Source organism: Lagenorhynchus albirostris, chromosome 20, assembly GCF_949774975.1.
Source record: "Lagenorhynchus albirostris chromosome 20, mLagAlb1.1, whole genome shotgun sequence".
Classification (NCBI taxonomy): domain Eukaryota; kingdom Metazoa; phylum Chordata; class Mammalia; order Artiodactyla; family Delphinidae; genus Lagenorhynchus; species Lagenorhynchus albirostris.
In genome coordinates this window covers 7,219,242-7,244,580 of record NC_083114.1, presented here as the reverse complement: position 1 = coordinate 7,244,580, position 25,339 = coordinate 7,219,242, and the positions used below count along the sequence as shown (strand labels likewise).

Below are 25,339 nucleotides of genomic sequence, written 5' to 3'. Positions count from 1 at the left end.
TAAAATATAGCCTTGTACATTTAAACAAAGAAACGAGAAAACACAACACCCTCTTGGAGGGCCATGAACTGCTCTGCAGGATCGTCTAGGTCTGATCACCAGCGGGAGGGCTTCTGAGCCTGGGCCAGACCCTGAGTCTCAGGCAGCCCAGAAGGGTTGCACCACGGCCACTGGCCCCAGAATCTAGTCTATTTCCTGAGCTTCAGCAAACACGGACCCCAGGCTCGGAGACCTGAGGTCTTCAGCAGGAAATGCTGGCTGGAGTCAAGCCTGGGGGGTGGGGATGGGGGTAAGTAGGTGGCAGCTAACACCCCACCAACTCCCAGCCTTCAGGCAGCACACACGGCCCTGGGATGCTCCCCTGAGCACTGCGGGAGAGGAGAGCTGAGGACACCAGGACTCCACTGGCACAAGAAAGGCAAGAAGTGGAAAGGAACCTGGACCGGGTGTTTAAAACACCCCTCAAATATTCTGAGGCAGCCTAGAGATGTTCCTAAGAGCTCAGGTGTCACACAGACAGAGGTTCGAATCCCAGCTCCACCCCTTACTACTCGGCCTCGGTTTCCTCACTGTAAAGTGGGGATGACACGACTGCAGCCTCGTGGTCCTGGGATGCACGGTCAGTGGGCACATACAGCTTCCAGCACAGTCTCGGAGACAGAGGAAGCCCTCAAACACATTAAACAACAACACTAATAATATGAATGAAACAAAACCCTCTGCATTCCTTCCTTCCTCCTTCCTCCTCTCTGTTTCCCAACTTCCACCCCACCAGCTGCCTCCCTGCCCCACCCTCCTCTTCCTGCCTTCACAGAACACAGCTCCCAAAGGGAGAGGGAGGGCACGGCTCCCTCTCGGGGGCTGGGGGGAAGAGATGCTAGAAGGTCTTCGTTAGCATGTCTGAGCTGCAGGGGGGTCCCCGCACAGCAGCCCACAGAACCCTTATGCAACCCTGTGATCCAGGCGGGGCAGGGGCCCTGACGCCCGCTCTACAGATGATACAGAGGCTGGTGATGCCAATGGATGAAGCAGCAGCCCCGTCAGTGCCCTGGCCGTTGGATACTGGCCTGAGCCAAGCTTGGCCTCAGCCAAGCCAAGCACAAAGGGCCCGCAGGAGCAGGGTGGGGAGCTCCCAGAGAAATTCTAGTAGGGAGGGTGTCCGCCTGGAACACCCCGAGCCTGTCCTTCAACCCCTTTAGGATCCCCGACATACCAACCTCCTCATAGGGTGCGGACTCGGTCAAACACACCGGGAACCCCTGAACGTGGGCTGGGGAATGATGAGGGCTGATGCAACACAGGAAAAAGGGGGTCGTGTCACCGAGCCAGCAAGTATGGGCAGCTGACTGCCAGCTCACAGATATTACAAGCCCTGCTGTATGGCTGAGAAAACTGTAGATGGGTCCCCAGAAGGAAATCTTATCACATCAAAGCCTGAACACTCAGGACCCAGACCCTAAGCACAGCTATTACGCAAAGCTCCAGGTCTGTTTCCCAATGGTCTCTCCTCAGGATCATTCGATCTGAAGCGACAGATTCCCGGACCTTGCGCCCGAAGACTCTGCTTTGGCAGGTCTTGGGTGGAACCCAGAAGTCAGCATTTTAACAAGCAGGCTCAGGGGTTAACCAGATGTAAGAAAAACGGGTAGAGTCCACAGTAAACCATGATGGGAACCAGCCACAGAGGGGGAGGTACCTGGATGAGACCAAAAAACGCCAGGGGAGCGATCAGACACGGGATCGGGCATCGTACGAAGCAAGATGTGTGAGAGCAACATAGGGGAACTTAAGCAACCCTCCAAACTGTCACGTCTACCCCAACGTTCTAAAAATATCAGGTTCATAACATCCGTCCCCAAGAGCCTCTGCTTTGACTTGCGGCTTTGTTATCTATTTTAGTGTCTGAGGGAGCCGTATGAATTACAGTGACTGTCACAAACCCTTTAGCACAACTGAGTCCTTAGGGTTTTATGCAATCCTGGTCCCAGGTGGTTGGCAGGGACAGAGCTGACAGGTCAGCGCCATCAGGATATTCTCAGCTGGAGATCTTATCAAATCAAAGCCCGGGACACTCACAGCCCTATGTGCTCTCCACCAACATCAGTTAGGTTTTCTGAGCCCTGTGAACAGGCACCAGGCTGGGGAGGGGCTCTGAGAGCTCACAGCGTCATCCCTGCCCTCAGGGAGCTGACAGCTGGGGAGCTGGATGAGGTCATCCTAAGTCAGCTGTAACACCTGCTTTCAAATCCGATCCTCCCAGAGATGTGCTCTAAGGGCTGGGACTGTATCAAATGAATGTATCTCTGTCTCCCTGGTCCCCGGTACAGCAGGCACTCAATAGATGTTTGAGGAATGAATGGAGGCTCAATTCGAAGCACTGTCAGAAGCAAGTCTAGTTACATTGCCAATGGCTGACTTTAAAGATGAGTGAGTGAGTGAGTGAGTGAGCGCGCGCGCGCGCGCGCGCGCGCGCGCGTGCGTGCGTGCGTGTGTGTGTAGATAAAAAGATAAACAGACAACAGAAAGACATAGAAGGGGCAGGGAGAGCAGACGGGTCACCAAATCCCTTCACACAGTATGAAGTAGACATCAAGCAAGCTGCTCAATCCAAAAAGAGCCCAGAACGTACACAGGTGGGTCACAGGAAAACAACTGCAGATGACCAATAAGGAAGAAAAGATGCTGATTCTCACTCAAAATTGGAGAAGTGGGGCTTCCCCGGTGGCGCAGTGGTTGGGAGTCCGCCTGTCGATGCAGGGGACGTGGGTTCGCGCCCCGGTTTGGAAAGATCCCACATGCCGCGGAGCGGCTGGGTCCATGAGCCATGGCCGCTGAGCCTACGCGTCCAGAGCCTGTGTTCTGCAGCAGGAGCGGCCGCAGCGGTGAGAGGCCCGTGTACCGCAAAAAAAAAAAAAAAAAAAAATTGGAGAAGTGCAAATGAAGATGACAAGACACTATTTTTTTCACCCACTGGATCATTTTCTGCTAACTGGCTACTAAAGAAAAAAGGCAAGTCTGCAGAGAAAAATATGTACGAAACAGACCCAGAAATGGGCATAAGACATCAGGAGATCCCAGAAACCCAGGACAAACAACGCGCCTGATTTTCCTTCTGGTCCTTAAGCGGGGGCTTCTGTGAGATGCCCCATATCCTTCTAGTAAAGGTCCTTTTTTCATAAGCTACTTTGGGTGGGCTTCTATTCCTATAACAAGGTAGTCCCTGCCCTTGGACAACCCCCCCATGCACTGCCCCGTAATGGTCAACGCCAGCCCCAAGGCCATTAGATCCACATCTGGAATCTCCTTCTGTGACCAGGCTGAATTGTGACTTCTGAAGTAGGGCTTCCATAACCTCTCCTGGGAAAAAAATCACACCGCTCAACGGTTCAGAAGCTTCTCTACCCACGAAGTGGTATTTTCCACCCATACGTCACCTTTCTGTTTTGTTTTCTCAGAAACTCAGCATTTATGGACTTCAATCGCTCTGCACTGCTAATCCAGATTTAGAAGACTTTCCAGTAAAAGGCGTGACTTTACATTTTATAAATAATGCTCAAGATCACTGAGAGTGTTGCTTTTCACAAGCCAGAGGAAACTGTCAGAAAGAGCTCTGGTTATTCTGGGAAATAGGAATAGGCAATCATCTCCCTGAGGTGCGGCCGGCCGCAAAGGCACTTCCAAGGCCGCTGGATGCCCGAGGAAGGCCGGCCAGCCCGCCCCTGAGGCACAAAGAATCAACACTGCAAAACAGGTATAGAAATGCTGGGCAAAATGAGCTCTCCTCAAACATTAAGAAAGGGCATTCCGGGTAGAGAAGACTACACAAAATGGGGAAGAAATGGGTAGAGCTGAATGAAACAAGATTCCTTAGGAAAGTGCATGAGTAAGTTAAAAAAAAAAAAAAGCAAACAAAGAAAACCCTCTCTGCAAAGAAGCCTGAAAGCCTCATCCAATTAGGGAAATGCTAAAATGCTGGGGGCAGAGGCAGCCTCCTGCAACGTTAGAGCATATGAGCATCACCTCGAGGCCTGGTTAAACCACAGATTGCAGGGCACACCCCCAGAGGGTCAGATTCAGGAGGGCCAGGGTGGGGCCCGAGAGACAGCATTTCTAACAAATTCCCAGGTGATACTGACGCTGCTGGTCCAGGGACCCCACTTTGAGAACAACAGACGTAGAGAAAGACAGGACGAAGAGCATTCTCTGCAACAGTTCACCCTGCCTCCAGCGGCTGGAGGTAGGGCTATAAAAAATAATTTTTTTTTTGAAAGGTACAACAATCAAACCAACCCACGAATTACTCCTGACTTGAAAGCATCCACTGCTCACCTCCTTTCCTCTGAACGGGTGTTGTTGGCTGAAAACTGCGGCAAATAGTCAAGTTGGCCCGAGAGATGCGGAGAGAGAAAAGTGAACCCCACGGGGCAGATGCTCTGAGAGAGCAAAGAAGAAATCCTGCGGGACCACAAATGTTTGGGCTGTTATGCGAGCCTCTTGAGGATTTCCTCTCCATCCCTAAAGCCCGCTAACTAAGAAGGCTTCGCATTTGCACACCTGGTAAGAGGAATTCACGCTCTGTGCACGAGAGTTGAGCCAGCTGGGTGGGGACGCGGTGTCCAAAAGCACTGTGTGCTCCCTGGCCCCTTCTGTCCTATTTCCCAAGGCTGTGCCCCTGTTCTGTCCTCTCCGTACCTTTTCTGCAGTGTCTCCCCCATCAGCACATGTTAATTTTACATACCGGCAGCAGAAAGCAAGTGAAGTCTTTATCCGTGGCAGAGAAAAAGAGAAGGGAGGGGGAGGAGGGGATGGGGGTCTCCTTGACTCCCAGCCCAGAACACACCTCCTTCTGTGGCAGAGATCACGTGGCCCGGCATCCCTGGATGCTCCTTTGCGCCATAGAGAAAAGACCGGGGGCCTTTCAGGCTCCAGTTTGTGCATCTCAGCCCCAGAAGGATCCCCAGAACACGAGACCACCTCTCCAGAGGAACCGAGGAGGGCGGGATGTCGTGCTGGGGAAGGCGAAGCAAGAGAGAACCTTGGTGCTCAGCTCCCATCCGCTCCTCTATTTCAGAGAAGCTCATTTTACCTACTTGTACAAGTAATACAGGTCCAAGGGAGAAAACACTGGAAAACGGCAAAGTCAAAAGAGAACATAAAAATCCTCTCTGATCCCACTGCTCAGGGAGAACCCCTGCGTACAAGTTATCTCCCTCCACATCTAAATGCAATGGTGTGTCATGAGAGTGGAGGGCACCCCAGGCAGCAGGAATCAGGGACAGAGGGAGGTGGTGGCCGGGAGCTGGGTCCTGTCTGCATGGCCACAGGGCTCTGTCCTTAGGAAATACAAAGCTTGAAAGGCTTTCCAAAGCGGCGCAACCTTCTCTTTTCAAGATGGGGGCTCAAGACCAGGATTGCTGGGAATGCACCTAGCATCTGGCTTAAACCGGAGATGAACATGACCTCCAGCCAAGTCCTCTCTGGTATGTTCAAGAGAAGCATCACAAGTATCGGGAAATCAACTGCTTCATGAAGTGTCTCAATTCACACTGCCGTGCACCTGAAACTAACACAACATTGTAAATCAACTCTACTCCAATTAAAAAAAAAAAAAAAAGAAGTGGGAAATCCACTTAAATGGGGAAGAGAAAACAAGTGTCTCTTTTCTGCAGCTTGTATTAAAGCTTTCCTGCACGCACATCTCTTGGAATTACTGGCGTTCTGGTACCCTGGCAGCTATCCTAAGCCGGAGCTCATACCTCACATTCGCTGATCGGCTGGCGATAGGTTGGCAACGTAACAGGAAGGCGGGCCACCCTTCCTGCTGCTGGTGCTAACTGCCCCGTAGGCCAGGTGTTCTGAGACACAGATGACAGATTGCTCCTGTCCACAGCATTGCGGAGGACAAAACACCGCTTGTTTGTTTTAGCAGTGCCCGAAGAGACCACAATGGCGTGTTACTCTGGGCGTGGGAAATGTATTGGTTTCCTGGGGCTGCCCTAACAAAATACCACGAACTAGGCAGCTTCGACTACGACAGAAATGTATTGCGTCACAGTTCTGGAGGCTGGAAGTCTGAGACCAAGGTGTCAGCAAGATCGCTTCCTTCTGAGAGCTTGTGAGCATCTGCTCTAGGCCTCTTCCCTGGCTTCTGGTGGCCTCGGTCATTCCGTGGCTCATAGATGGGCTCCCTTTGTGTCTTCACATCGTCTTCCCTCTGTGTGTGTCTGTCTCTGCGTCCAAAACGCTTTTCGTAAGGATCCGACGTATTGGATGAGGGCCCAGCAAGCGCCAGGATCTTAACCTGATCGTCTGCAAAGACCCTATATCCAAGGTCACATTCAAGGGTCCTAGGGGTTAGGACTTAAACTTCCTTTCGGGGGGTGGGGGGGACACAGTTCAAAAGGCTGGCTGGGAACAGTAGGAGGCAGGGATGGAGGTCACACTAACCTATGGAGTTGATCTGGGGGCCAGAAAGTCTAGACAGAGGAGTCCAGGGATTCAGAAGCAGAGGGTCCGGGTCTGTGGCAGGGCCCAGAGGGGGAGCAAGGAACTGGACCACCAGGGACCAGGGGACAACTAAGCCCCGGCCCTAGTACATGTCCCAGCAGGCAGCCACGCAGAGCACGAGTGCCGTCAGACTGGTTGTTCAAACAGTGAAAAACGTCTGTACCAGTTGGAAAACTGCTTCTGCTCCGACCTCCCTACCCCAAGTATCCCCAGTCCCCGAGACCACCCCACCCCCATTAGATCCCCACAAGGGCCATTAAGGCTGAATGCCTGGGGAGGTGGCGGGGGGCAGAACCCCCCTCCAGCACGTTCTTCGCGCAGTCCATCCCTGTGCTGGACCGCTCGGTAACTTCCTCTGCTCTCACCCATTGCAGGGGCTATTTCTTCTCGGGCTGGGTACACAGGTGCTAATAAGCACAGCCGGCAACAGGGCAGCGCATCACTCCACAGGAATGTCCAGGAGCTCCGCTGGGTACAAGGCCCAGCCCATGACCTTCCAAGGACAGCAAGACCCTTCAGGGGAGGCTCCCAGAGCCCCGTGCCCAGCCCAGCACCCCGCTGCCGGGGAGCGCACGCAATCAACACTCATCCCGCGCCACTAACTTCTCACCCCATCCTCCTCCCACACCTCCTGGAAGAGTACTGCCTACTCCGGAATCCATCTTGGACTGAAATTACAAAAAGGCTGTTCCTCAGCTCCAAGACCTTCCTCCAACAGTGAAGATCTGATCGCCGGGACACCACGCCAGCTCTCCGTACGAGGCACGTTCCCCAGCAGTGGTGGGTGAGGAGCACGGCGGTGTGGCAACTCCCTGTTGCACAGGATTTTAGAGCCGGAAGGGACCTGCAGAGGTCTGTTCAGGCAGGAAAGAAAATGGACTGCAACCCACGAGGAAAGTCTCCTTTAACAATCTCATCTCCACTGGGAGGCGTTCTCGAAGCCATTTGCATTGTGTTCGCCCACACCACCCCTGCAAGGAGCCATCCAAGTGCATAATGAGAGACGGCAACAGAGAAGGCATTGAGCAAACACTTGTGGCTTGATAATCCATTCACGTGGTCCTGGCCCACTCACTCATCAGAATATAACCTATGGATAATTTCCATTTTTGCCAGGAGTTCCACTGACTCCGTGGGACCCAACTCTTTAAACAGCATTGATGGCTATCTCTGTCCAGACTGCCCTTCCCTGTGGACCCCAACTTCCTGCTGCGGCCACGTGCTCCCACTGCCCCACCCCCACCCCGCACACACACAGGCTTTACAGAAGCCCCCAAACGGCAATGCTTCCTGCACTAATAGGTCGGGTGCACATAAAAGCTCCAGGAATAAGGCAGAGTATGGGATGAGTCTGAAAGTTCTTCCTGAAGTGGACCGGTCAGTCCTTTCTCCCGATTCTTTCATCTCTTGCCTGGTCCCCTTTCATAATCTCTTATTTCCAAGTGCATTTATAAAATACATTCCTGATTTTATGCCTAATGCTAATTTTCCCCTGCAATACTTGCTGTCAAGCCATGAGGCTATGTCCAAACACAGGTCAAAGCTCAAGGCCTGGACATGTAAGATGCTTGCATGAAGCAGACTCGAGAAGAAGAAAAATCAGGAGTGGTGGCAACCTGCTCAGATCCACCCGGTGGCGTTCAGGCAGGAAGGCGGGTCGCATGCGGCCATACCTCACAATTTTTCAAAAGGAGACAAGTATCTGGGTGGGTATGAAAAATTTCCCAATTTTTCAATGTTGGCAACTCATTCAACATCTTTAAGGATGGTGAACACAAAATAAAATCCTTCTGTGGACAGCCTCTGGCCTCAAGACCATCCCCCGTGAGACATCGACTCTACCTGAATCTCTGCAGGACAGCTCACCTGGATCTAGAAGTCCTGACCCTGCCTTGCCCCCCCGCCACCAGAGGCACTACAACTGCCCTAGAAATGCAGTCATCACACACCAGAGTTCAACCCAAGCAAAGGTCATTCCTTATGGATACACAGCTCACGATCACCTTGTACTTTTCTCGGCCTGTAATGAATACAGGTCGATCTAATGCCTGGTAAAGATCCTACCACTTTACATGGATGGATTAGCGTGACAGGGCTGGATTAGTCATTGGATACAATCCGATCCCACCACACTCACCAGGCCACTGGGCTATGCAAAGTGATGATGAGGGCAAGGTGACCCTACACTGGTACGTATGTCCTAAGCAAAGCAGAGGCCAGCTAGGACATTCCGGGATAACGTTCTCCAGAGAAGAGAAATATGAAGGAAGAAAACATTTACAGCTTTCTTACATCTCCAAGGCCTAGAACTCTTTCACTAGACTCCAAGTTCCTTGAAGGCAAGGATGGTGTTCAGATGTCTAGATGTCAGAGTGCTACAGAGAATGGGAAAATGAAAACAGTAGAAGCCCCAAAGCCTTTGACTTAGTTGCAGCTAGAAACAAAGTTGAAACCAGAGTTCATACGTCTTTTATTTTTTTAATGGCAAAAATACTGAGATTCAAAAAAAAATGTTTTTTGAGCTATTGACTCAAAAGCTGTGAAATGATAAGAACTGCCACTACATCCTGTTATGTAGACAAGAATAAAGGCTAGAGATATCTGCAAGTCTGCTACCCTGACAACACAAAAGTATAAACACAAGCCAGGTGAAGGGCCTTTCTTGGTATTTTATTCTCATTCTATATCCTGTCACTGTAAGATTGAGTTATTTGTCTTCAAGTCGTTTTTCCGCGAGATTCTACTTTAACTACAATGGTTTATGGTTATATAACCATAAACCATTTATTTAACCTTGGGACTATAATGCACGTTTACTTGTTCGAAGAAAATTGTATTTTCTCATTGAATTTCCACAAGAGAAAAACTGGATTTCAATGGACTCTTCAGCGTCAGAATATCTGATCCACTGACCATGCCATCATCAATCTGGTTGTCTCCTTAGATGTCAAAAATAGGTGGTGACTATCAGAAAACAATTAAAGATATAAAGCAGAAATTTTCACTCGCTCCAAATAGGAGATTCCAATTCAGTAGGTCTGCGGCAGGAGCTGTGTGTCAATATTTTTAAACAAACTCCCCATGTGCTTCAATGCCCACCAAAGTTTGGGAATCGGGCAGAAGGAATGCCCAACTGAGGCATCAAAGGACTTGTTCTAGAAGGACACCAGGAAAGTCACCAACTCACCCACCTACTTCTATATGCCTGTTTTTATTGTGATATAACTTATATACCATGAAACTCACTCTCTAAAAGCATACATTACAGGGGTTTTTAGTATATTCACAGAGATGTGCAACCACCAACACTATCTAATTTTAGAACATTTTCATCACCTCAAAAGGACACCCCTCACCCGTGAGAAGTCACCCCTTCACCCCACTCCCTGGAACCACAAATCTACTATCTGGGTCTATGGATTTGCCTGTTCTAAGCATTTCATATAAATGGAATCACACAACATATGGCTTTGTGTGTGTGGCTTCTTTCACTTAGCACGATATTTTCAAGGTTCACCCATGCATGTTGCATGTACCCATTAGTACTTGCTTCCTTTTTATGGTTGAATAACTTCCCATTGCAGGGACAGACCACATTTTGTTTCGGATATTAATTTTGGTGGGGGGGGGGCCCACACCGAGCAGCTTGTGGGATCTTAGTTCCCCAACCAGGGATTGAACACAGGCCCTTGTGGGTAAGAGCGTGGAGTCCTAATCACTGGACCGCCAGGGAATTCCCAGACCACATTTTGTTTATCCACTCATTCGCTGATGGACATTTGGGTTGTTTCTGGCCATCATGAATAATGCTGCTATGAACATTCATGTATAAATTTTTGTGTGGACACGTTTTCAGTTCTCTTGGGTAGATATCTAGGAGTGGAACTGCTGGGTCCTAGGCCATACATTCTATTTTATTCCAGATCTGAACCACTTGCTGCTAACTGGCGACCCCACCTAACATCCAATGAGGAAAGTTCTTACACTGTTGACCAACAAGTTGTCTTTTTCAAAGTAACACTAGCAAACAATAAAATTCTGTCTGCTTTGTGTTTTGATTTTTATGGGACTTCAACTTCCTGGCAGCATGAATGACTCTCTAACCCACTTGGCACCTGTCAAAATTCCAGGAGAATTTAAAACTGCTTAAAAACTGCTGAGAAATGAGAGACGTGTTGTGTACTAAAGTGTTACCTTAATATTACAGATTAAAATGAATTCTCTGGGAGGGAAAAACGCAACCCCACAGAAACAGATGAATAGTAAGATTTAAGGGCTCACAGCTTCCCATTAAGAAAGAGTCCATGAAAGAAAAATAATACAGCTAAAATAAAAAACATGAACACACACGCACGCACACGCGCGCGCGCGCGCACACACACACACACACACACACACACCTATTTCAATCAACTGAATGTGCCAAATAAAAGCATCGTTTTAGTCTCACATTTGTTCAACACAGATGGACAGATGAAAACACACTGATGTTTTTGGGCGCAGAAGTTTCTCAGGGCAACTTTTATTAACTGAGAATTATCAGGGCTGCTCTCTCAAGTATTCCAATTATTTGTAACAAAGAGAAGCTCAAGGAATGCTTTTAAAAAGGGTTCTACTGGAAAACTTATCCAGAAACTCACATTAGCTCCTGCTGTAATAAAGTTAGATGGGAATCTACTCATTTAAAGAAAAATTAAAACCAGCAATCAAGAAAAGTGCCTATTACTTGGTAAATGAATCCAAAAGCTCAAATCCTGGTTTAATCCTCCACGTTTGGCTCACAAGCATAATAAAACATTTATACATATGAATTCTTTGTCAAAAGAGCTTAAAAACAGTTCCCAGCTCTCCTGGGTTTCAGTTGATGCTCTCAGAAGGTAGTTGTGTTTCCCTTAAAAATAAAAGTTATCTCGGATTGTTTTTGCTACTAATCCATGAACTCGGTTATCCTTATTGCAAATTAAGTCACTGCCCTCCCCCATGCCCATCCTCCTGTATACTGAGGTAAAAAGGAAAAGATTAGAAGACAGGGGATCCAAGCATAGCTTGGTCTTTGAATGGGCAGGTAACTTTGACTGAGTCCCTTTACCCCATGGGGGACTCCTGAATGGGCAGGTAACTTTGACTGAGTCCCTTTACCCCATGGGGGACTCCCTTCCTCATGTGTAAAATGAACGGGTTCTATCTGTTAGGCTGGGGATCATCAAACGTTTTCTTTTAAAGGCCGGAGAGTAAACATTTTTGGTTTTGTGAGCTATATGGACCCTACTCAACTCTGCCATCTTTGGGCAATAGCAGCCTTAGGCAATAAGAAAATAAAAGAGGGGCTTCCCTGGTGGTGCAGTGGTTAAGAGTCCACCTGCCAATGCAGGGGACGTGGGTTCGAGCCCTGGTCCGGGAAGATCCCACATGCTGCGGAGCAACTAAGCCCCTGTGCCACAACTACTGAGCCTGTGCTCTAGAGCCCACGAGCCAGAACTACTGAGGCTGCGCTCTGGAGCCCGCACACCTAGAGCCCGTGCTCTGCAGCAGGAGAAGCCACGGCAATGAGAAGCCCACGCACCGCAACGAAGAGTAGCCCCCGCTCACCACAACGAGACCCGCACAGCAACAAAGACCCAACGCAGCCAAAAATTAAAATAAATATATATTAAAAAAAAAAAAGAAAAGAAAAGAGCACGCCTGTGTTCCAATTAAACTCTATTTACAGAAACAGGCTGCAAGCTGAATTTGGCCCAAGGGCTGCAGACTGCCAACTGCTGTGTTCAATGATTTGTAAGGTTCCCCCTAGGATGACTGAGTAAAAGTCATCGGCCACCGAAACCCTGTAAATAATCAAGTCATCAAGGCCTGACAGCGGAGAGAGAGGTACAGCCCAGCACACAGTGGGACAGGAGCCTCCAGGCTGGGACAGACATTGGGCTCTTCCTCACATTTCCATCGACTGCCTCCTCCTATTTTGGTGGGTACCTCACCCACGCTCCACTGACCATCGCCTTGGGCTTGGCTGAAGCATCACTCTGTGGGCGTGGAATAAGGCTTTCCAAGAGGCTGCTGGGGGTCAGATGCTACACCCCAAAGTGGGGGGAAATGGCTCTCCAAGCAGAGAAGCGTGGCCAGTGGGAAACAGGAGATGAGAAGGAGGGGAGCAGATAAAACACCTCTGCTCTCCCGTGGACTACTCAAAGGCATGACTCCTCTCTGCAAACCTGGTTCCAGAGAAGCGAAAACACTTGCTGAGCAACCCGCTGGCTGTCAGTTCACTGTCAAGGCTAGCCAGCATCTTCCTTTGCCTCTCTTCCCCCCTCACCCACCCTCACCATTCTGGGCTTCTACCTCCCAAATAAGGTGTTAACACTTAATCCTTGCCTCAGGCTCTGCTTTCTCGGGGGAAACAGGACTAAGGCACCCTCTTCAAATGATCCTCTTTCTTTAGAAATGAAAGACAGATAAATGAAACTATCAGATTTAAAGTATATAAAGATTAATCTATGTAAGAGATAAAATACTGACTCATACACTAAGCAAAACTAAGCTTGGCCTTCGTTACTGGCTTGAAATATCCCTTCGAGGTCCAAATAGTAAAAATATATCTTAAATAATATCTAAAAAGCCAGCATCTCTCCAAAAAGAAGACCTGAATATCTCTGACCCTGTTAAGTGATTAAATGTGCATATCTGGGCTTCCAATGATAAATGGAACAAAACAACTTTGTGCTGTTTTCTTGAAATGCAGTTATTTGTTATGCAAATAAGAGGTCCCGCTTAACACTAGCTTAGGTCCCTGAATAGGCTGGCTACTGATAATAGCTCAATAACCAGAAACTAAACACACTCTCATTTTTGGCAATAGAGTCAACTTTGGGTAGAACGGAGCACTGCAGCACAAGCAATTTCCTGATACCAGAACCCTGGGGCCTGAGCTCAGTACCACCCTGCCCGACAAAATGCCCCAGAGAGCCATAAACCGTGAGGAGATAAGGGGAGATGGGTGGGAGGAAGATGCCTCCCAAAGTCTCATGCTCTGATGGCCTTGCTGAGTTTCTACGAAAACAATAGTGTCATTGCATTAACTTACCCAACAAAATTTCCTGTGAGCCATCTGGCCCAACACCATTTATTAAATAATGTGTGCTTTCCCCAAAGACTTACAATATCCCCTCCCCCACCATAAATCTGACCTGTATTTCAGTCTGTCTTGACAATCTTTTCTCCTTTGCCATTCAGGACATTGCCTGCTCCTGGAAGCCTCACATCTCTGACGATTCTGTCCGAGCCCCCTCTGCCCCTCCCTTAAGCGTGGTTCTGCAGGGCTCTCTTTCCCCTGGAGGCTTGCCCTGGGTGACCTCCTGCACGCTCCTGATTTCAGTTCTCTGCTGATGAAATGCAAGTTCTGGGCCGCTACCTGGGCTTGTGCAGGTCGGTCCCTGTACAACGGAGTCAGACCAAGGGACAAGTGGGGATGTAACCCAGCCTGCTCTCTGCCCACCACGCCGTGCACCCACACAGCTCCCCAGCGCCTCATCTTTAGCCCAGATGACGACCCCTGAGTCACAGACCCATCCGTCCAACATACACTGCCCATCTCTCCCTGAATGTTCCCCAAGGAACGGTATGCTCAACGTGGAATCATCTTCTTTCTTCCAAAGCCATTCCTCCCAAGTTCCCTGTTCTCACTGAACAGCTCCGGCACACAAGGCAGAAAAGGAATCTGTGCGTTCTTCTTTCCTGGACCTGCCACACCCCATCTGACAGGTCGTATCTCCTCCTCTCCGGCCACACTACAGACACGGAGCTGACCTCATTACTTCTCTTCTCATCGAGCCTGTCAGGTTCCTGCTCACCATCCTATAACCCATCACTCTGCTGCACGAGCAATATCGCCGCAATATTCTGAGGATGTCAAGCCAGCGCTTCCATCGCTTTCCACGCCCACAGGGCAAAGCCCCAACTCTTCACGGTGCCCCATTGGGGTCTTTAGTGGATCAGACCCCCAAGTTCCCCCCCTCTCTGTTCCTCACCCACGCCAGCCACATCAGCCTTCCCCCTGCTGCCTCCCCTCTGCTCGTGCTGCCACTGCAGCTGAAAACGCCCAAGGCAAGGACCCCGCATCCCTGCTCTCAAAGAATTGTCTGACACCCAGATAAAGCTGGCGACCCCCTTCCTTGGGCCTGCAGGTTTCCACGTTAACACCCGAAACACTCATGGGTTTCCGTGTTTCTGACTCCGTCACACCTGCAGTCGTTGAAGGCGGAGCTGGCCTCTGGTTTGATTTTGTACCCCACAGCCCAGCACAGCAGCCCTGTAACAATCCCCATGCAGAAAATCCTAAACGGATTTGAAAATAAGCAGATTAGCCAGAGCAAGGCAATACAAATGTAAATTGGGCTTTCAACTCCTTACATATGTACATGGTGTAAAAACAGGGACAGCACGTCTATGGTACCCCAGCGCCCTCTGCAAAAGCAGTGATTAGGGATTAAGGGAGACCAGGAGAGCTTGGAAGCAAGGTGGACAGACAGAAAGAAGAAGAAAGAAACGGCTCACGGTGCCTGCGAGAAGGGGTCTGCTTCCTGGACAGTGGCGAGCGATTCTGGCCAGAGTCCCAGGGCAGCAGCGATCCAAGAGTTGGGGCGGAAAGGTGGGTGCAGCTGGCCCGGCTGTGAGGAGACACATGCTTCCAGGAGTCAGGAGTCAGATAAACGTGGGTGTGAGAAGAGCGAGAGGCTGCTCTGATAAGCACCTTCCCGCAGAAAGGCAGTCAGATTAAAAAATTTACAAAGCAGTCCAGCAGCCAAACAAAATGGGGCTAAGATTCCAGAGGAGAATCAGAAAGATATCTGGTCTTCCTAGTGCCTTAAAACTAAAAAGCAAAATCTTTAACGTGATGTTCAGGGTCTGCATGATCCCTCCAAACATGACCGATATTGTTGTCATGCTTCTCATCTCAGCTGAAGGGAACCTCCTCCTCCAGGAAGTCTCCCCTGACCTCCCAGGGTCTCTCTGGGACATGCTCTCAAAACACTGTGGACTCCTCCTTCACAGCCCTGCTCTCGACTGCAATCAAATATGGACTCATTTAAAATCTGCTTCTGGGAATTCCCTGATGGTCCAGTGGTTTGGACTTGGCGCTTTCACTGTCAGGGCCCAGGTTTGATTCCTGGTCAGGGAACTAAGATCCTGCAAGCTGGATCAAAAGTTTAAAATATGGCCAAAAACATAAAAGTACAGCCAAAACTAAAAATAAAAAATAAAAAAAAATAAAATCTGCTTCCATTAGTAGAAGTAATTTGAGGGCTGAGGCTGCTTCTTTTTTATTATTATATCCTCAGCATCCAACACTCTGCCTGGAACATACGTGAGGCCCAACACATGTTTGTTGACTGAACAATTCAATCAACCAGATGAAGAATGAATTAAACAACGAATGAATAAAACTGGCATGTGTCTAGTGCCCTGTAGGATATTTATCAGCATCCCTGGCCTCTACTCACTAGATGCCAGTATATTCCCCAGTTGGAACAATCAAAATTCTTTTCAGACTTGCCCCCTGGTGAGCAAAATTGTCCCTATTGAGAACCAGTTATACTGGATTGTTGAGTAGGCTAAGTAAAATTATTTATGGGTAATTTAGTGCATTTCGACATATAATATATACACAGTAAATGTAATTGTTTGATTATTGATTAAAAAAAAAAGCTGGCATGTGTCTAGAATGCAAGACCAAGGAGCCAGGAATACAGCAACCAATATGGCCCATGGGCCAACACATGCATGTCATCATACAGCTTGGGAACTCCTTAACTAAGATCGACTTTTACTTTTTTTTTTTTTTTTTTTTTTTTGCAGTACACGGGCCTCTCACTGTTGTGGCCTCTCCCGTTGCGGAGCACAGGCTCCGGATGCGCAGGCTCAACGGCCATGGCGCATGGGCCCAGCCACTCCGCGGCATGTGGGATCTTCCCGGACCAGGGCACGAACCCGTGTCCCCTGCATCGGCAGGCGGACTCTCAACCACTGCGCCACCAGGGAAGCCCGACTTTTACATTTTTAAACGGCTGAAAAAAGAACCCTATTCTTTGACATGCAAGTTATTGGAAATTCACACTGCCTGGTAACATAAAATGGGATTTAACTATCCCCTTACTAAAGAGAGGGCTAGTTAAATGAATGAGAACATATACTAGCAACGGACGGTTCGTTACACGGCTATTTTTAAAAAATCAGTTAGATTTTAGAAAGCTACTTTTACCCTTCTGCCCCTTTGCAACAGAGTGGCTAATTCAGGACAAGAATGGAGCCCAATTCTTGATGATCTCAGGATCACTTGGTCCAACTTCCGCATTTTACAGATGGGGCACTGCCCATAAACACACTCACCTCCGAAACTTCAAAGTCTGATAACAGTACAAAGCTGCTCTGTGCTTATTATGAGGAAGCTTCTGATTAGAATGGTCAGAAATAGTTCTGCTTCCCTTTTCCTAGAAACCCCTGGTTACCTTTTCAACTAGAACACCCCTCCTTGAGCGGAAGGCCAGATTGCCAGGCAATATAAACAAACCAGACGCCCCAAGTGTCAGCTGTCAGCTGCCTTCTCTGTTGCTTCCTCTAGACAGCAGCTGGCTCTCCTGTCACCAGTTCCCCACCCCGCTCCCGCCAAGTGCAGGTTCATAAACATAGACCATATCAATGGTGCTGTCGGGAGGCAGGAGGTAGCCGTAAGTCAGGTAGGCACAGGTGGGGGAAGTGAGGTGCCGAAATCCTACCCGAGTCCACGTTCTGCCTTGGCACACACATCTGTGATTCCCACCAGATCTCACTTTCTGTGTTTCCATCCTCTCCGTTCTCTGGTAGCAGTTTCCCTGGGGTCAAGAGACAAAGCTGATGGCTGGCTTTGCTCTGCCCAGCCCGAGATCACAGCCTGTACACTGCTCTGTCCACCTTGTTATAGATGCCGCCACTCCTCCTTGTACGACCCTGCTCCAGCCTTCCTGCAGGTCATCCTACAGCCTACGTGCTAGGATCCTGGAGTGGTTGTGAAGGCTCAGGAGGCCTACAATAATCGGAGGCAAAGAGATGTGGTCCTGACCCAACTCAGAAATGCACAGGGAACCTCTAATTACCGGTTAGAATAAATAATCCATAACTAGCCCCAGAATTCCCCAGAAAACATCCTAAGAAACTCCAGCCAGCGAGATACTTCAGGGAAGAGAGAGCGACGTTGTGATGTAATTAGGGAAACCCCACTCTCATAACCCTTGTTTGGGTATCAATCAGCGCATTCCAAGTTCCAAGAAATCATGCAGTAGCGTAACCTGTTTGATTTGATTTAAACCAGCTGTGGACCGCAGACCCTCTGGCGATCTCAGTTTGGAAAACACAGCCCCAGACCACGAGGCTGGGTTCCACAGAGATGCCGGGTGGTTGTGAGGTGCCAAGGATGACCCCAACTTTGAAGGGCAGCTTTCCTCACCCAGGCTCAGCCCCCTGCCACCCAGCCCTGTGAAGAAGGCAAGATTCCCCTGCAGCCTCTGAGGTAGATTTTGGGAGGAAAAGTCTAAAGCCCAGGAGGTGAAGGAGGGAGGAGAGAACCACCCCTCCAGACGGACAGGACCCCGGGGCTGGCGCAGGACGCTGCCCAGAGCGGGACTCACCATTGGTGGCCGTGTTGACATAGTAGCGCCGGCCCTGAGGGGACAAGTAGCTTTGCCAGCCTGGTGGAAGGACAACGGTCTGGCTTTCCTCTCCCGGTGGAGGGGGGACCATTCCAGGCTTCTGTGGAGGAAGACAGAGAAGGTCACACACATGTGGCATTTTTGCAACTGTCTTTCGACCAGGAAGTCAGAGGCAGATGGAGTCTCCCTGGAGTGGCTCGACACTGGTGGGGGCGTGTGGCCCACGGGCCTCCCTGGGGGAGGTTACGGGCTGCAGGTCTGATGTCGGGGATTGCCTGAGCGTGAGGTGTGAGCAGCCCTTGATTTTCAGAACCACCGCAGAAGGGACAGCACCCCCCAGAGGACGGGGGAGATGCCCGTCAGTTAACACAAGAGCTGGGCTTTCTCCTCCCGGGCCCCCAGAAAACCACTCACAGGGTCGCCGCACCTGCCTGGAGGAGGCGGGTCACTCTCCAGCTCCCACTGTGGAATCTGAAAATCCTCAGGGCCACCAAATACAGCAGCAGACAAGGCCCAGGGCCTGCTGTGGGAACTGACCAGGAGTAATGAATGCAAGTCTCAGCAGAGCGAGATGTTAAACCTTCCATAATAAAGCCAGGAATCAATGATGATCTAGGTGGGGTTTTTCTAGTCAAGTGTCCAAATCACTCTCGCAAAGAGAGCTGGGAATCTGAGTCGAAACAGACTTCCTTTCTATCGTACGCACTGATGTGCGGTTTAATTCTTTAAACTATGCACGGCAGTACTTTGAAAAAAAAATCAGAGAAAAAGCATAGAACAGAAAAACAAGATGCAGACACAAAGGCTAAAACAGAGGCGATCTGTGGTGGTGGGATTCTGGGGAATTTTTATTCTTTTCTTTCTGCTTCTCTCTCTCACCTAAATTTTCTTCAATAAACACAAAAGCAAAAGTTGTTAGCTAAAGAACATTGAAAAATAAGAAGGTCCAAGTTAGCCCGTCATACAATTGCTGTTCCTTGTGAAGAAACTAAATTGACTAAAATCAGAATTCCAGCCACATGAGGAGAGGCGCTGTGAATTTCTCAACAAAGCTGGACCCTGTTCAGACATATTAAACCGCGTCAGCTCCTAAGTGCCCTCAGCATCCCCCAGCCATGCCCACGGAGGCAGGTTCTGATCACTGATGACCACCGCTTAGGAGGATGAGAGATTGAAAGTGAGCAGTAGAGACACACAGCTCCCAGACTCCTCTCAGCTTTTCTGAAGCTGCAAAGCCACGTGCTTCTGCTTCCTGCGGTGCCCCGCACACCCTCAGCGGGATGGGATCAATCCTAGCTTCTCCTGGGACTTCGAGTAAACACAGTCACCCCATGGCCCTCTGAGTAACGGCGGTGTATGTTTCATTATGAATTTTCACAATTTAACTAAAAGCTCTCCCCCAAGCCCCGATCGCTTCTGTCTCCCACACCTGTTAGCTTACGGCTCCTCTCTGATTCCGTGCGCTGGCTTCTAAAAGAACTACCAGGGGCCAGAGAGCAGCCAGGAGGCCTCCTCACCAGCAGAGCATGTCCACTGAGCCCAGGCACACCGCTGTGCACGTTTACCTAGGCGTCCAGACACTGCTCCGGCCTCTTCCAGATTGGAAGGCGGTCGAAACACACACAAGCCCTGTGATGAGTACAGTGTTTGTGTGGATAACATATCCCACAGGCAGGAGACAGACATTTTGGCTGAGTGGAGTTGGGAGTAAAATACGAGTGGGGAGCTCAGGAGGTTGGCTGAAGAGAGGAACATTCTATCAATAGAACCAGGTTGCTTCTGCTTGAGTTCAGGTAACTTAGAGCATCCAAGAAGGGAAGGCCAGATTACAGCTTGTCTAAATAACCTGGTAAGAAATGAGACATTGTTAAGAGGTATTAACCAAGGCTCAGAGACGGACGTGGCCAGAAATGGGTTGCAGAGGAGAGAGGGACCCAGAAGCACCGTGAAAACCAGCCCGCCTCAGGCTCACTCAATCCTGACACGGCCCCTGAGCTGCCACGTGACCTGGGGAAGTGACTCAACCAGCTGTGTCTATTGCCACATCTGTGAAACATCAGCCCAGTTGTGGCAGATGCCGTGGAGATTAATAACAAACTGGCCACCTAGGACAGTGCCTGTCACCAGTTGTGCCCAATGGGCGTTCCCAGCGGAATGGGGGGCCGTTCAAGGCTGAGCAAGACCAGGCTTCACACAGCCTCTGCCCCCCATAACATGAAGTTCAGGGTCACACACCTGGCCTCCGCCCCACCCGCCCCATCACTGCGGCTGAAATGTCCCCGTTAACAGTCCCTTCTCTGAGGTTTCTGTTTCCAGGACTCCTCAACTTAGAAGGCAAACACAGACCCTGCAGGGGAGGCCACTGGGTCACGATGCTGACTCACACACTCTGGTGAAAAGACCTCTCCTTAGCTGGGCTGGTGGAGAGCGTGGACCGAACCTTCCGTCCCTCTGGGTCCCCCTTGTGAAATAGCACCAGTGACATCTGGCCTGTCTCCACAGCTGCATGGTGCTCTTCTCTTTAGAATGACTGGTTAATCTGCCTAACTCTGGAGGGTCAGAAGAAGCCCGGGTTTCCGTCTGAGGACACTGATGGCCAGGTAGGGGCCAAGATGGCTCTGAGGTCTCCCCCGTCCGGGAAACGCAGGACCCTTTGGAAGGTACCTGGGGGAGGCATCCCTGATGCTGAGCCCATAAGGGCCAAGAGGTGCTGAAAGAGGGGAGGGGGGGCACCCGGGCCAACTCAGCCAATTTCCTAATTTGGCCGATGTGGCAAAGAGGTCTCCACATCCCCTCCAGCATGGCCACGGGGCCCCGCTCTGCCCACCATCTGACTGTGTTCTGCCTCCGCCCTGCCCCCCAGGCAGCCACAGTCCCCTTGTTTTCTCCCCTCTTCCAGAAAGAAGTTCCTCCCGTTGGCTGGCCTGTAGTAAGTCAGGAGTCAAAGACACGTGAACAGGGACTTCCCTGGTAGTCCAGTGGTTAAGACTCCGCGCTCCCAATGCAGGGGGCCCGGGTTCAATCCCTGGTCAGGGAACTAGATCCCACATGCATGACACAACTAAGAGCCCACATGAGGCAATGAAGATCCCACGTGCCCCATCTAAGACCCAGAGCAGCCAACTAAATAAATAAATATTAAAAAAAAAAAAAAGACGTGCAGACAGCTGGCTACATCCCCAAGAGAACTGAAAACAACACTCCAACACAGAATTGGTACGCACATGTTCACAGCAGCATTATCTACAATTACCGACAGGTAGAAACAACCCAAGTGTCCGTCAACTGATGAACGGACCAACGAAATGTGGCGTGTCCATAAAAAGGAATATTCAGCCATGCAAAGGAATGAAGTACTGATACACACTACAACACAGATGAACCCTGAAATCATGCTGCATGAGGTAAGCTGGACACAAAACCCCACATATCGTACAATCTCACTGATGGGAAATATCCAGGACAGAAAAGTCCGTAGAGACGGAAAGCAGATTCGTGGTTGCCAGGGGCTGGAGGGAGGGGGAAATGGGGACAGGGATTCCTTTTGGGGGTGATGAGAATGTTCTGGAACTAGACAGTGGTGATGGTTGCACAAAACTGTGAAGGTATAAATGTCACTGACGGTAAATTTTATGTTAGGTGTATTTTAACACACACATACACACACACACACACACACACACACACAGAGTTGGCCTTCCCACCTGCAGGCCCTCATCTAAGAGGCCCAAACCACCACCATTACCTCATTCCTCGTGGTCATGGACGGGCAGGCCTCCTGGGAGGGCTGCCCCACAGCCAACAAGAGGATTCAGCGTGAGTAACTACCCAGTAATTAAGGTCTCTGCCAAACCTATTCTTCTAATTAGTTTCCTTCCAACTTAAATCCTTCCCTTGCCTTCCCTCGTCCTGTGGCTTCTCCCCTTCCATTTCAGCAGCTCTTTCCCATGGGAATAGGAACTAGAAGCAGGGGTGAGGGGTGAGGTTGGGGGCCCCACCTACAATGAACATGAGCTGAAGGAGTGTGAATCGGGGGAGATGAAGCCAGTTTCTTCCAACTAAGAAATTCTTAACCTCATGCACAGGACTGCTTTGTGGGAATGAGAAAACCCTGCCTCTTCCCCAGATGGGCCAGACCCCTGAGAGCAAGGCTGGGTTTCAGCTGTCCCTGACTCCCGCCCCCCGCCCCAATCTGGGTCCTCTTGTTGAGTAAACAAGCTCTTCAACTGTATATGACAGCCCATCCTCTGAGAATCTAAAGAAAACTATGGCTCTTCTGCCCCCAAAATGGAGGCACGTGTGCACCTACTCACTCACCCTATCTCCTATGGAACATCGAGAATTTCTAGACCACTTCAGAACCCTAGTCCAGAAGGTCCTCAAGAAACATCTGAGCTGAGATCCCATTTGCGCTCATTGATAATGACTTTCACCAAATGTTTACAGTGCACCAAGGACTGGGCCAGGTGCTTCACAAACTCATCTCTAATCATTACCGCAAGCCTGCCACAGAGATGCCATTTTTTTCCCATTTTAAAAGGAGGAATCTGAGACTCACAGAGTTTAATAGCTCACCCAACAGTGCACAGTTAATTAATTGGTGAAACCAGTTAAAAATATTAGCTTTGTTTCTACCCAGTTTCCCAAATCCTAGTTACCCTCAGCTCCTCTCTCCCCAGCTGTCTGTGATCAGCTCTGTATCTTCACCTGGACCACCTGACATCCCAGCACCCGGGCAAGGAGGATGGCAACTCAGGCCTGCTTCTCCTGCCTGTCTCACGGTCTCCAAACGAGCATATGCCTTCCCAGGAGACGTGCAGAAATATCACCACCCACGTCCAACCAGTCACGTTCCCCGTCTGTGGGCTGACTTCCTTGTCTCCCTACATAGAACAACACAACCAAAGAAATTTTCCTCTTAATGATGGCTACTGATCCCCTCCTCGGAGGGGGAAAATAAGAGCAGACAAAGGGAAGTCACCTAGAGATTAAACACAAATCCCCCTACAGTGGTGTTTCTCAAAGTGTGGTCCCTGGGACACCCCGTCCGTCACCAGCGATGTGGGTTAAAGAGCAGATTCCGGGGCTCTGACTCCACAATCAACCTTGAGCCTAGAAAGCTGCTTTTTAACATGTACCCTTAAATCTCATGCTCAATGAACTCAGAAGAGATGGTCTGCAGCTTTCTTTAGAAGGAGGGATGGAGAGAAAACATCACTTCTGAGATCAAAACTGGGAACAGAAAATTAATAATTTATAAAAAGACAGTGTTTGGCTGCCTTACTTATAAAGAAGACACTCCTGTCCCGTAGCCCAGACCCTTCAGATAGACTATTCTAAGAGACCTTATCTTGCCTCTGCAGCCTCCAGGCAGTACGAATCCCATACTCAGACGCCCCCCAGTTTCTTCAAGTTCAACCCAGGACTCCTTGCCCCTTAGGAGACTTCCGGAAGCACCTGGTTCTTACCTTCCGCAGGTGTGAGCAAACGGTACTTGCCGGTGGTAATGGGGGGCCGTCAGACACTTGATTTTGCAGCCGGATCGGACGGTTTTAAGGTCCCCCCATTCCGCGTCTTCTCACACCCCAAACCCAGAAGCAATAGGAGCGCTAAAGAAAGGCATTTCCACGGCCCTCACAGCCCCCCTCCCCCACACCCAGATCTATATATAACAGCGCTGAAGTTGTCAGCCTAACGAGCCACTTTCTGGCAGACCCGTTGCCATGGCAATGACTGCTAATGAGTCCGGTGCCGTGACTGGCAGCGCCTGAAGGCATCTCCATAAAGAACTCGCCAGCAAGTGCTCCCTTCCCAACGGCACAGCCAGCTGGGACACCGGGGAGCAGCCAGGGCGTGGCCAGGTGTGCCTGGGAGCCATCAGCCCCCGGGAACCAGTTTGTTACAGGTGCGCGCTGAGCAGTCCCCGACCCGGAGGCCAGAAGCGGCTTCCACTGTCACTCAGTATGGGTCAACCAATTAGGGACAGGGTTGCAAGGGAGCCACCAAGAAGCCCAAGACCTGGGGCTTCCCTGGTGGCGAAGTGGTTAAGAATCCGACTGCCAATGCAGGGGACACGGGTTCGAGCCCTGGTCCGGGAAGATCCCACATGCCGCGGAGCAACTAAACCCGTGCGCCACAACTACTGAGCCTGCGCTCTAGAGCCCGCGAGCCACAACTACTGAAGCCCGTGTGCCACAGCTACTGAGACCACCTGCCACAACTACTGAAGCCCGCACACCTAGAGCCCGTGCTTCACAACAAGAGAAGCCACCACAATGAGAAGCCCGTGTACCTCAACAAAGGGTAGCCCCAGCTCGCCTCAACTAGAGATAAGCCTAAAATGAAGACTCAACGCAGCCAAAAATAAATAAACTTAAGACAAACAAAGAAACAAAAGACCAAAAAAAAAGAAGCCCAAGACCCAGCGGGGCTGGAGACTGGAGAGTCACGTCCACCCTACACCCTTCTGCGGACACCTGTTCAGGGTGGAGAGATTCCCAGACAGAGCTGGGAAGAGCTACCCAAGGAAAGATCATCTCTGGCTACAGGGTAAGAGAGAAGGCATGAAGCCGGGCCCCACTTCCCACACCGATGCCGCCAGCCTCAGGGTCTGTGTCCACAAGAATACTGAGCACTTCTCCTCTGTCTCACAGGTGAAAGTATTGTTCTCTGTGGCTCTGGCAGCCTTTCTATCCATGGAGAGTGACTGAGAGAAAATAGCTGGGGAGGAAGGAGGGGACCCATGACAACAGCACAGTGCATTCTGGGAAATGTAGTCCTCCCAAGTAGTTTCATAGGCTGGTAGGAAGAGGATGGGCATTGACAGCATCTTCATGTTCTTCTAGGGGTGAGAGATTTGGAGACCCAGCCACAAGGCAGAGGAAGAGGAGGGGGAGGAGGAGGGGCCACACAACAGAGAAGCAGCGTGTAAGATTCAGGAAGGCAAGGCCATGTCCATCTTGTTCTTAGTCTCAGCTCAGTACCCAGAATACTGGATGGATGGATGCATGGATGGAAACTGGGAATTGTAATAGAAACTGGGCTTCAAACAGATTTGAGAGGCTATTTCCCCAAACAAGTAAACAGAGAATGGCTGTCCAAGCAATGCATGTGCCCCACCTGTGAACAAATCCCAGCTCTTCATGGACTGACTGAAC

General features: G+C 50.1%; 1 protein-coding gene across 8 annotated transcripts in view; it reads right to left on the bottom strand.

Moving 5' to 3' along the window:
• GAS7 (growth arrest specific 7) overlaps positions 1-25,339 on the bottom strand; it is a 200,877-nt gene that overhangs the window by 62,098 nt on the left and 113,440 nt on the right. For 7 of the 8 annotated variants that reach the window (XM_060136151.1, XM_060136155.1, XM_060136154.1 and 4 more), the window contains exon 2: positions 18,162-18,282. The exons of the other annotated variant lie outside the window; for it this stretch is intronic. In XM_060136151.1, the coding sequence (XP_059992134.1) occupies positions 18,162-18,282 (121 nt within the window). The remainder of the gene's footprint in view (positions 1-18,161; positions 18,283-25,339) is intronic. 8 annotated transcript variants of the gene reach the window in all.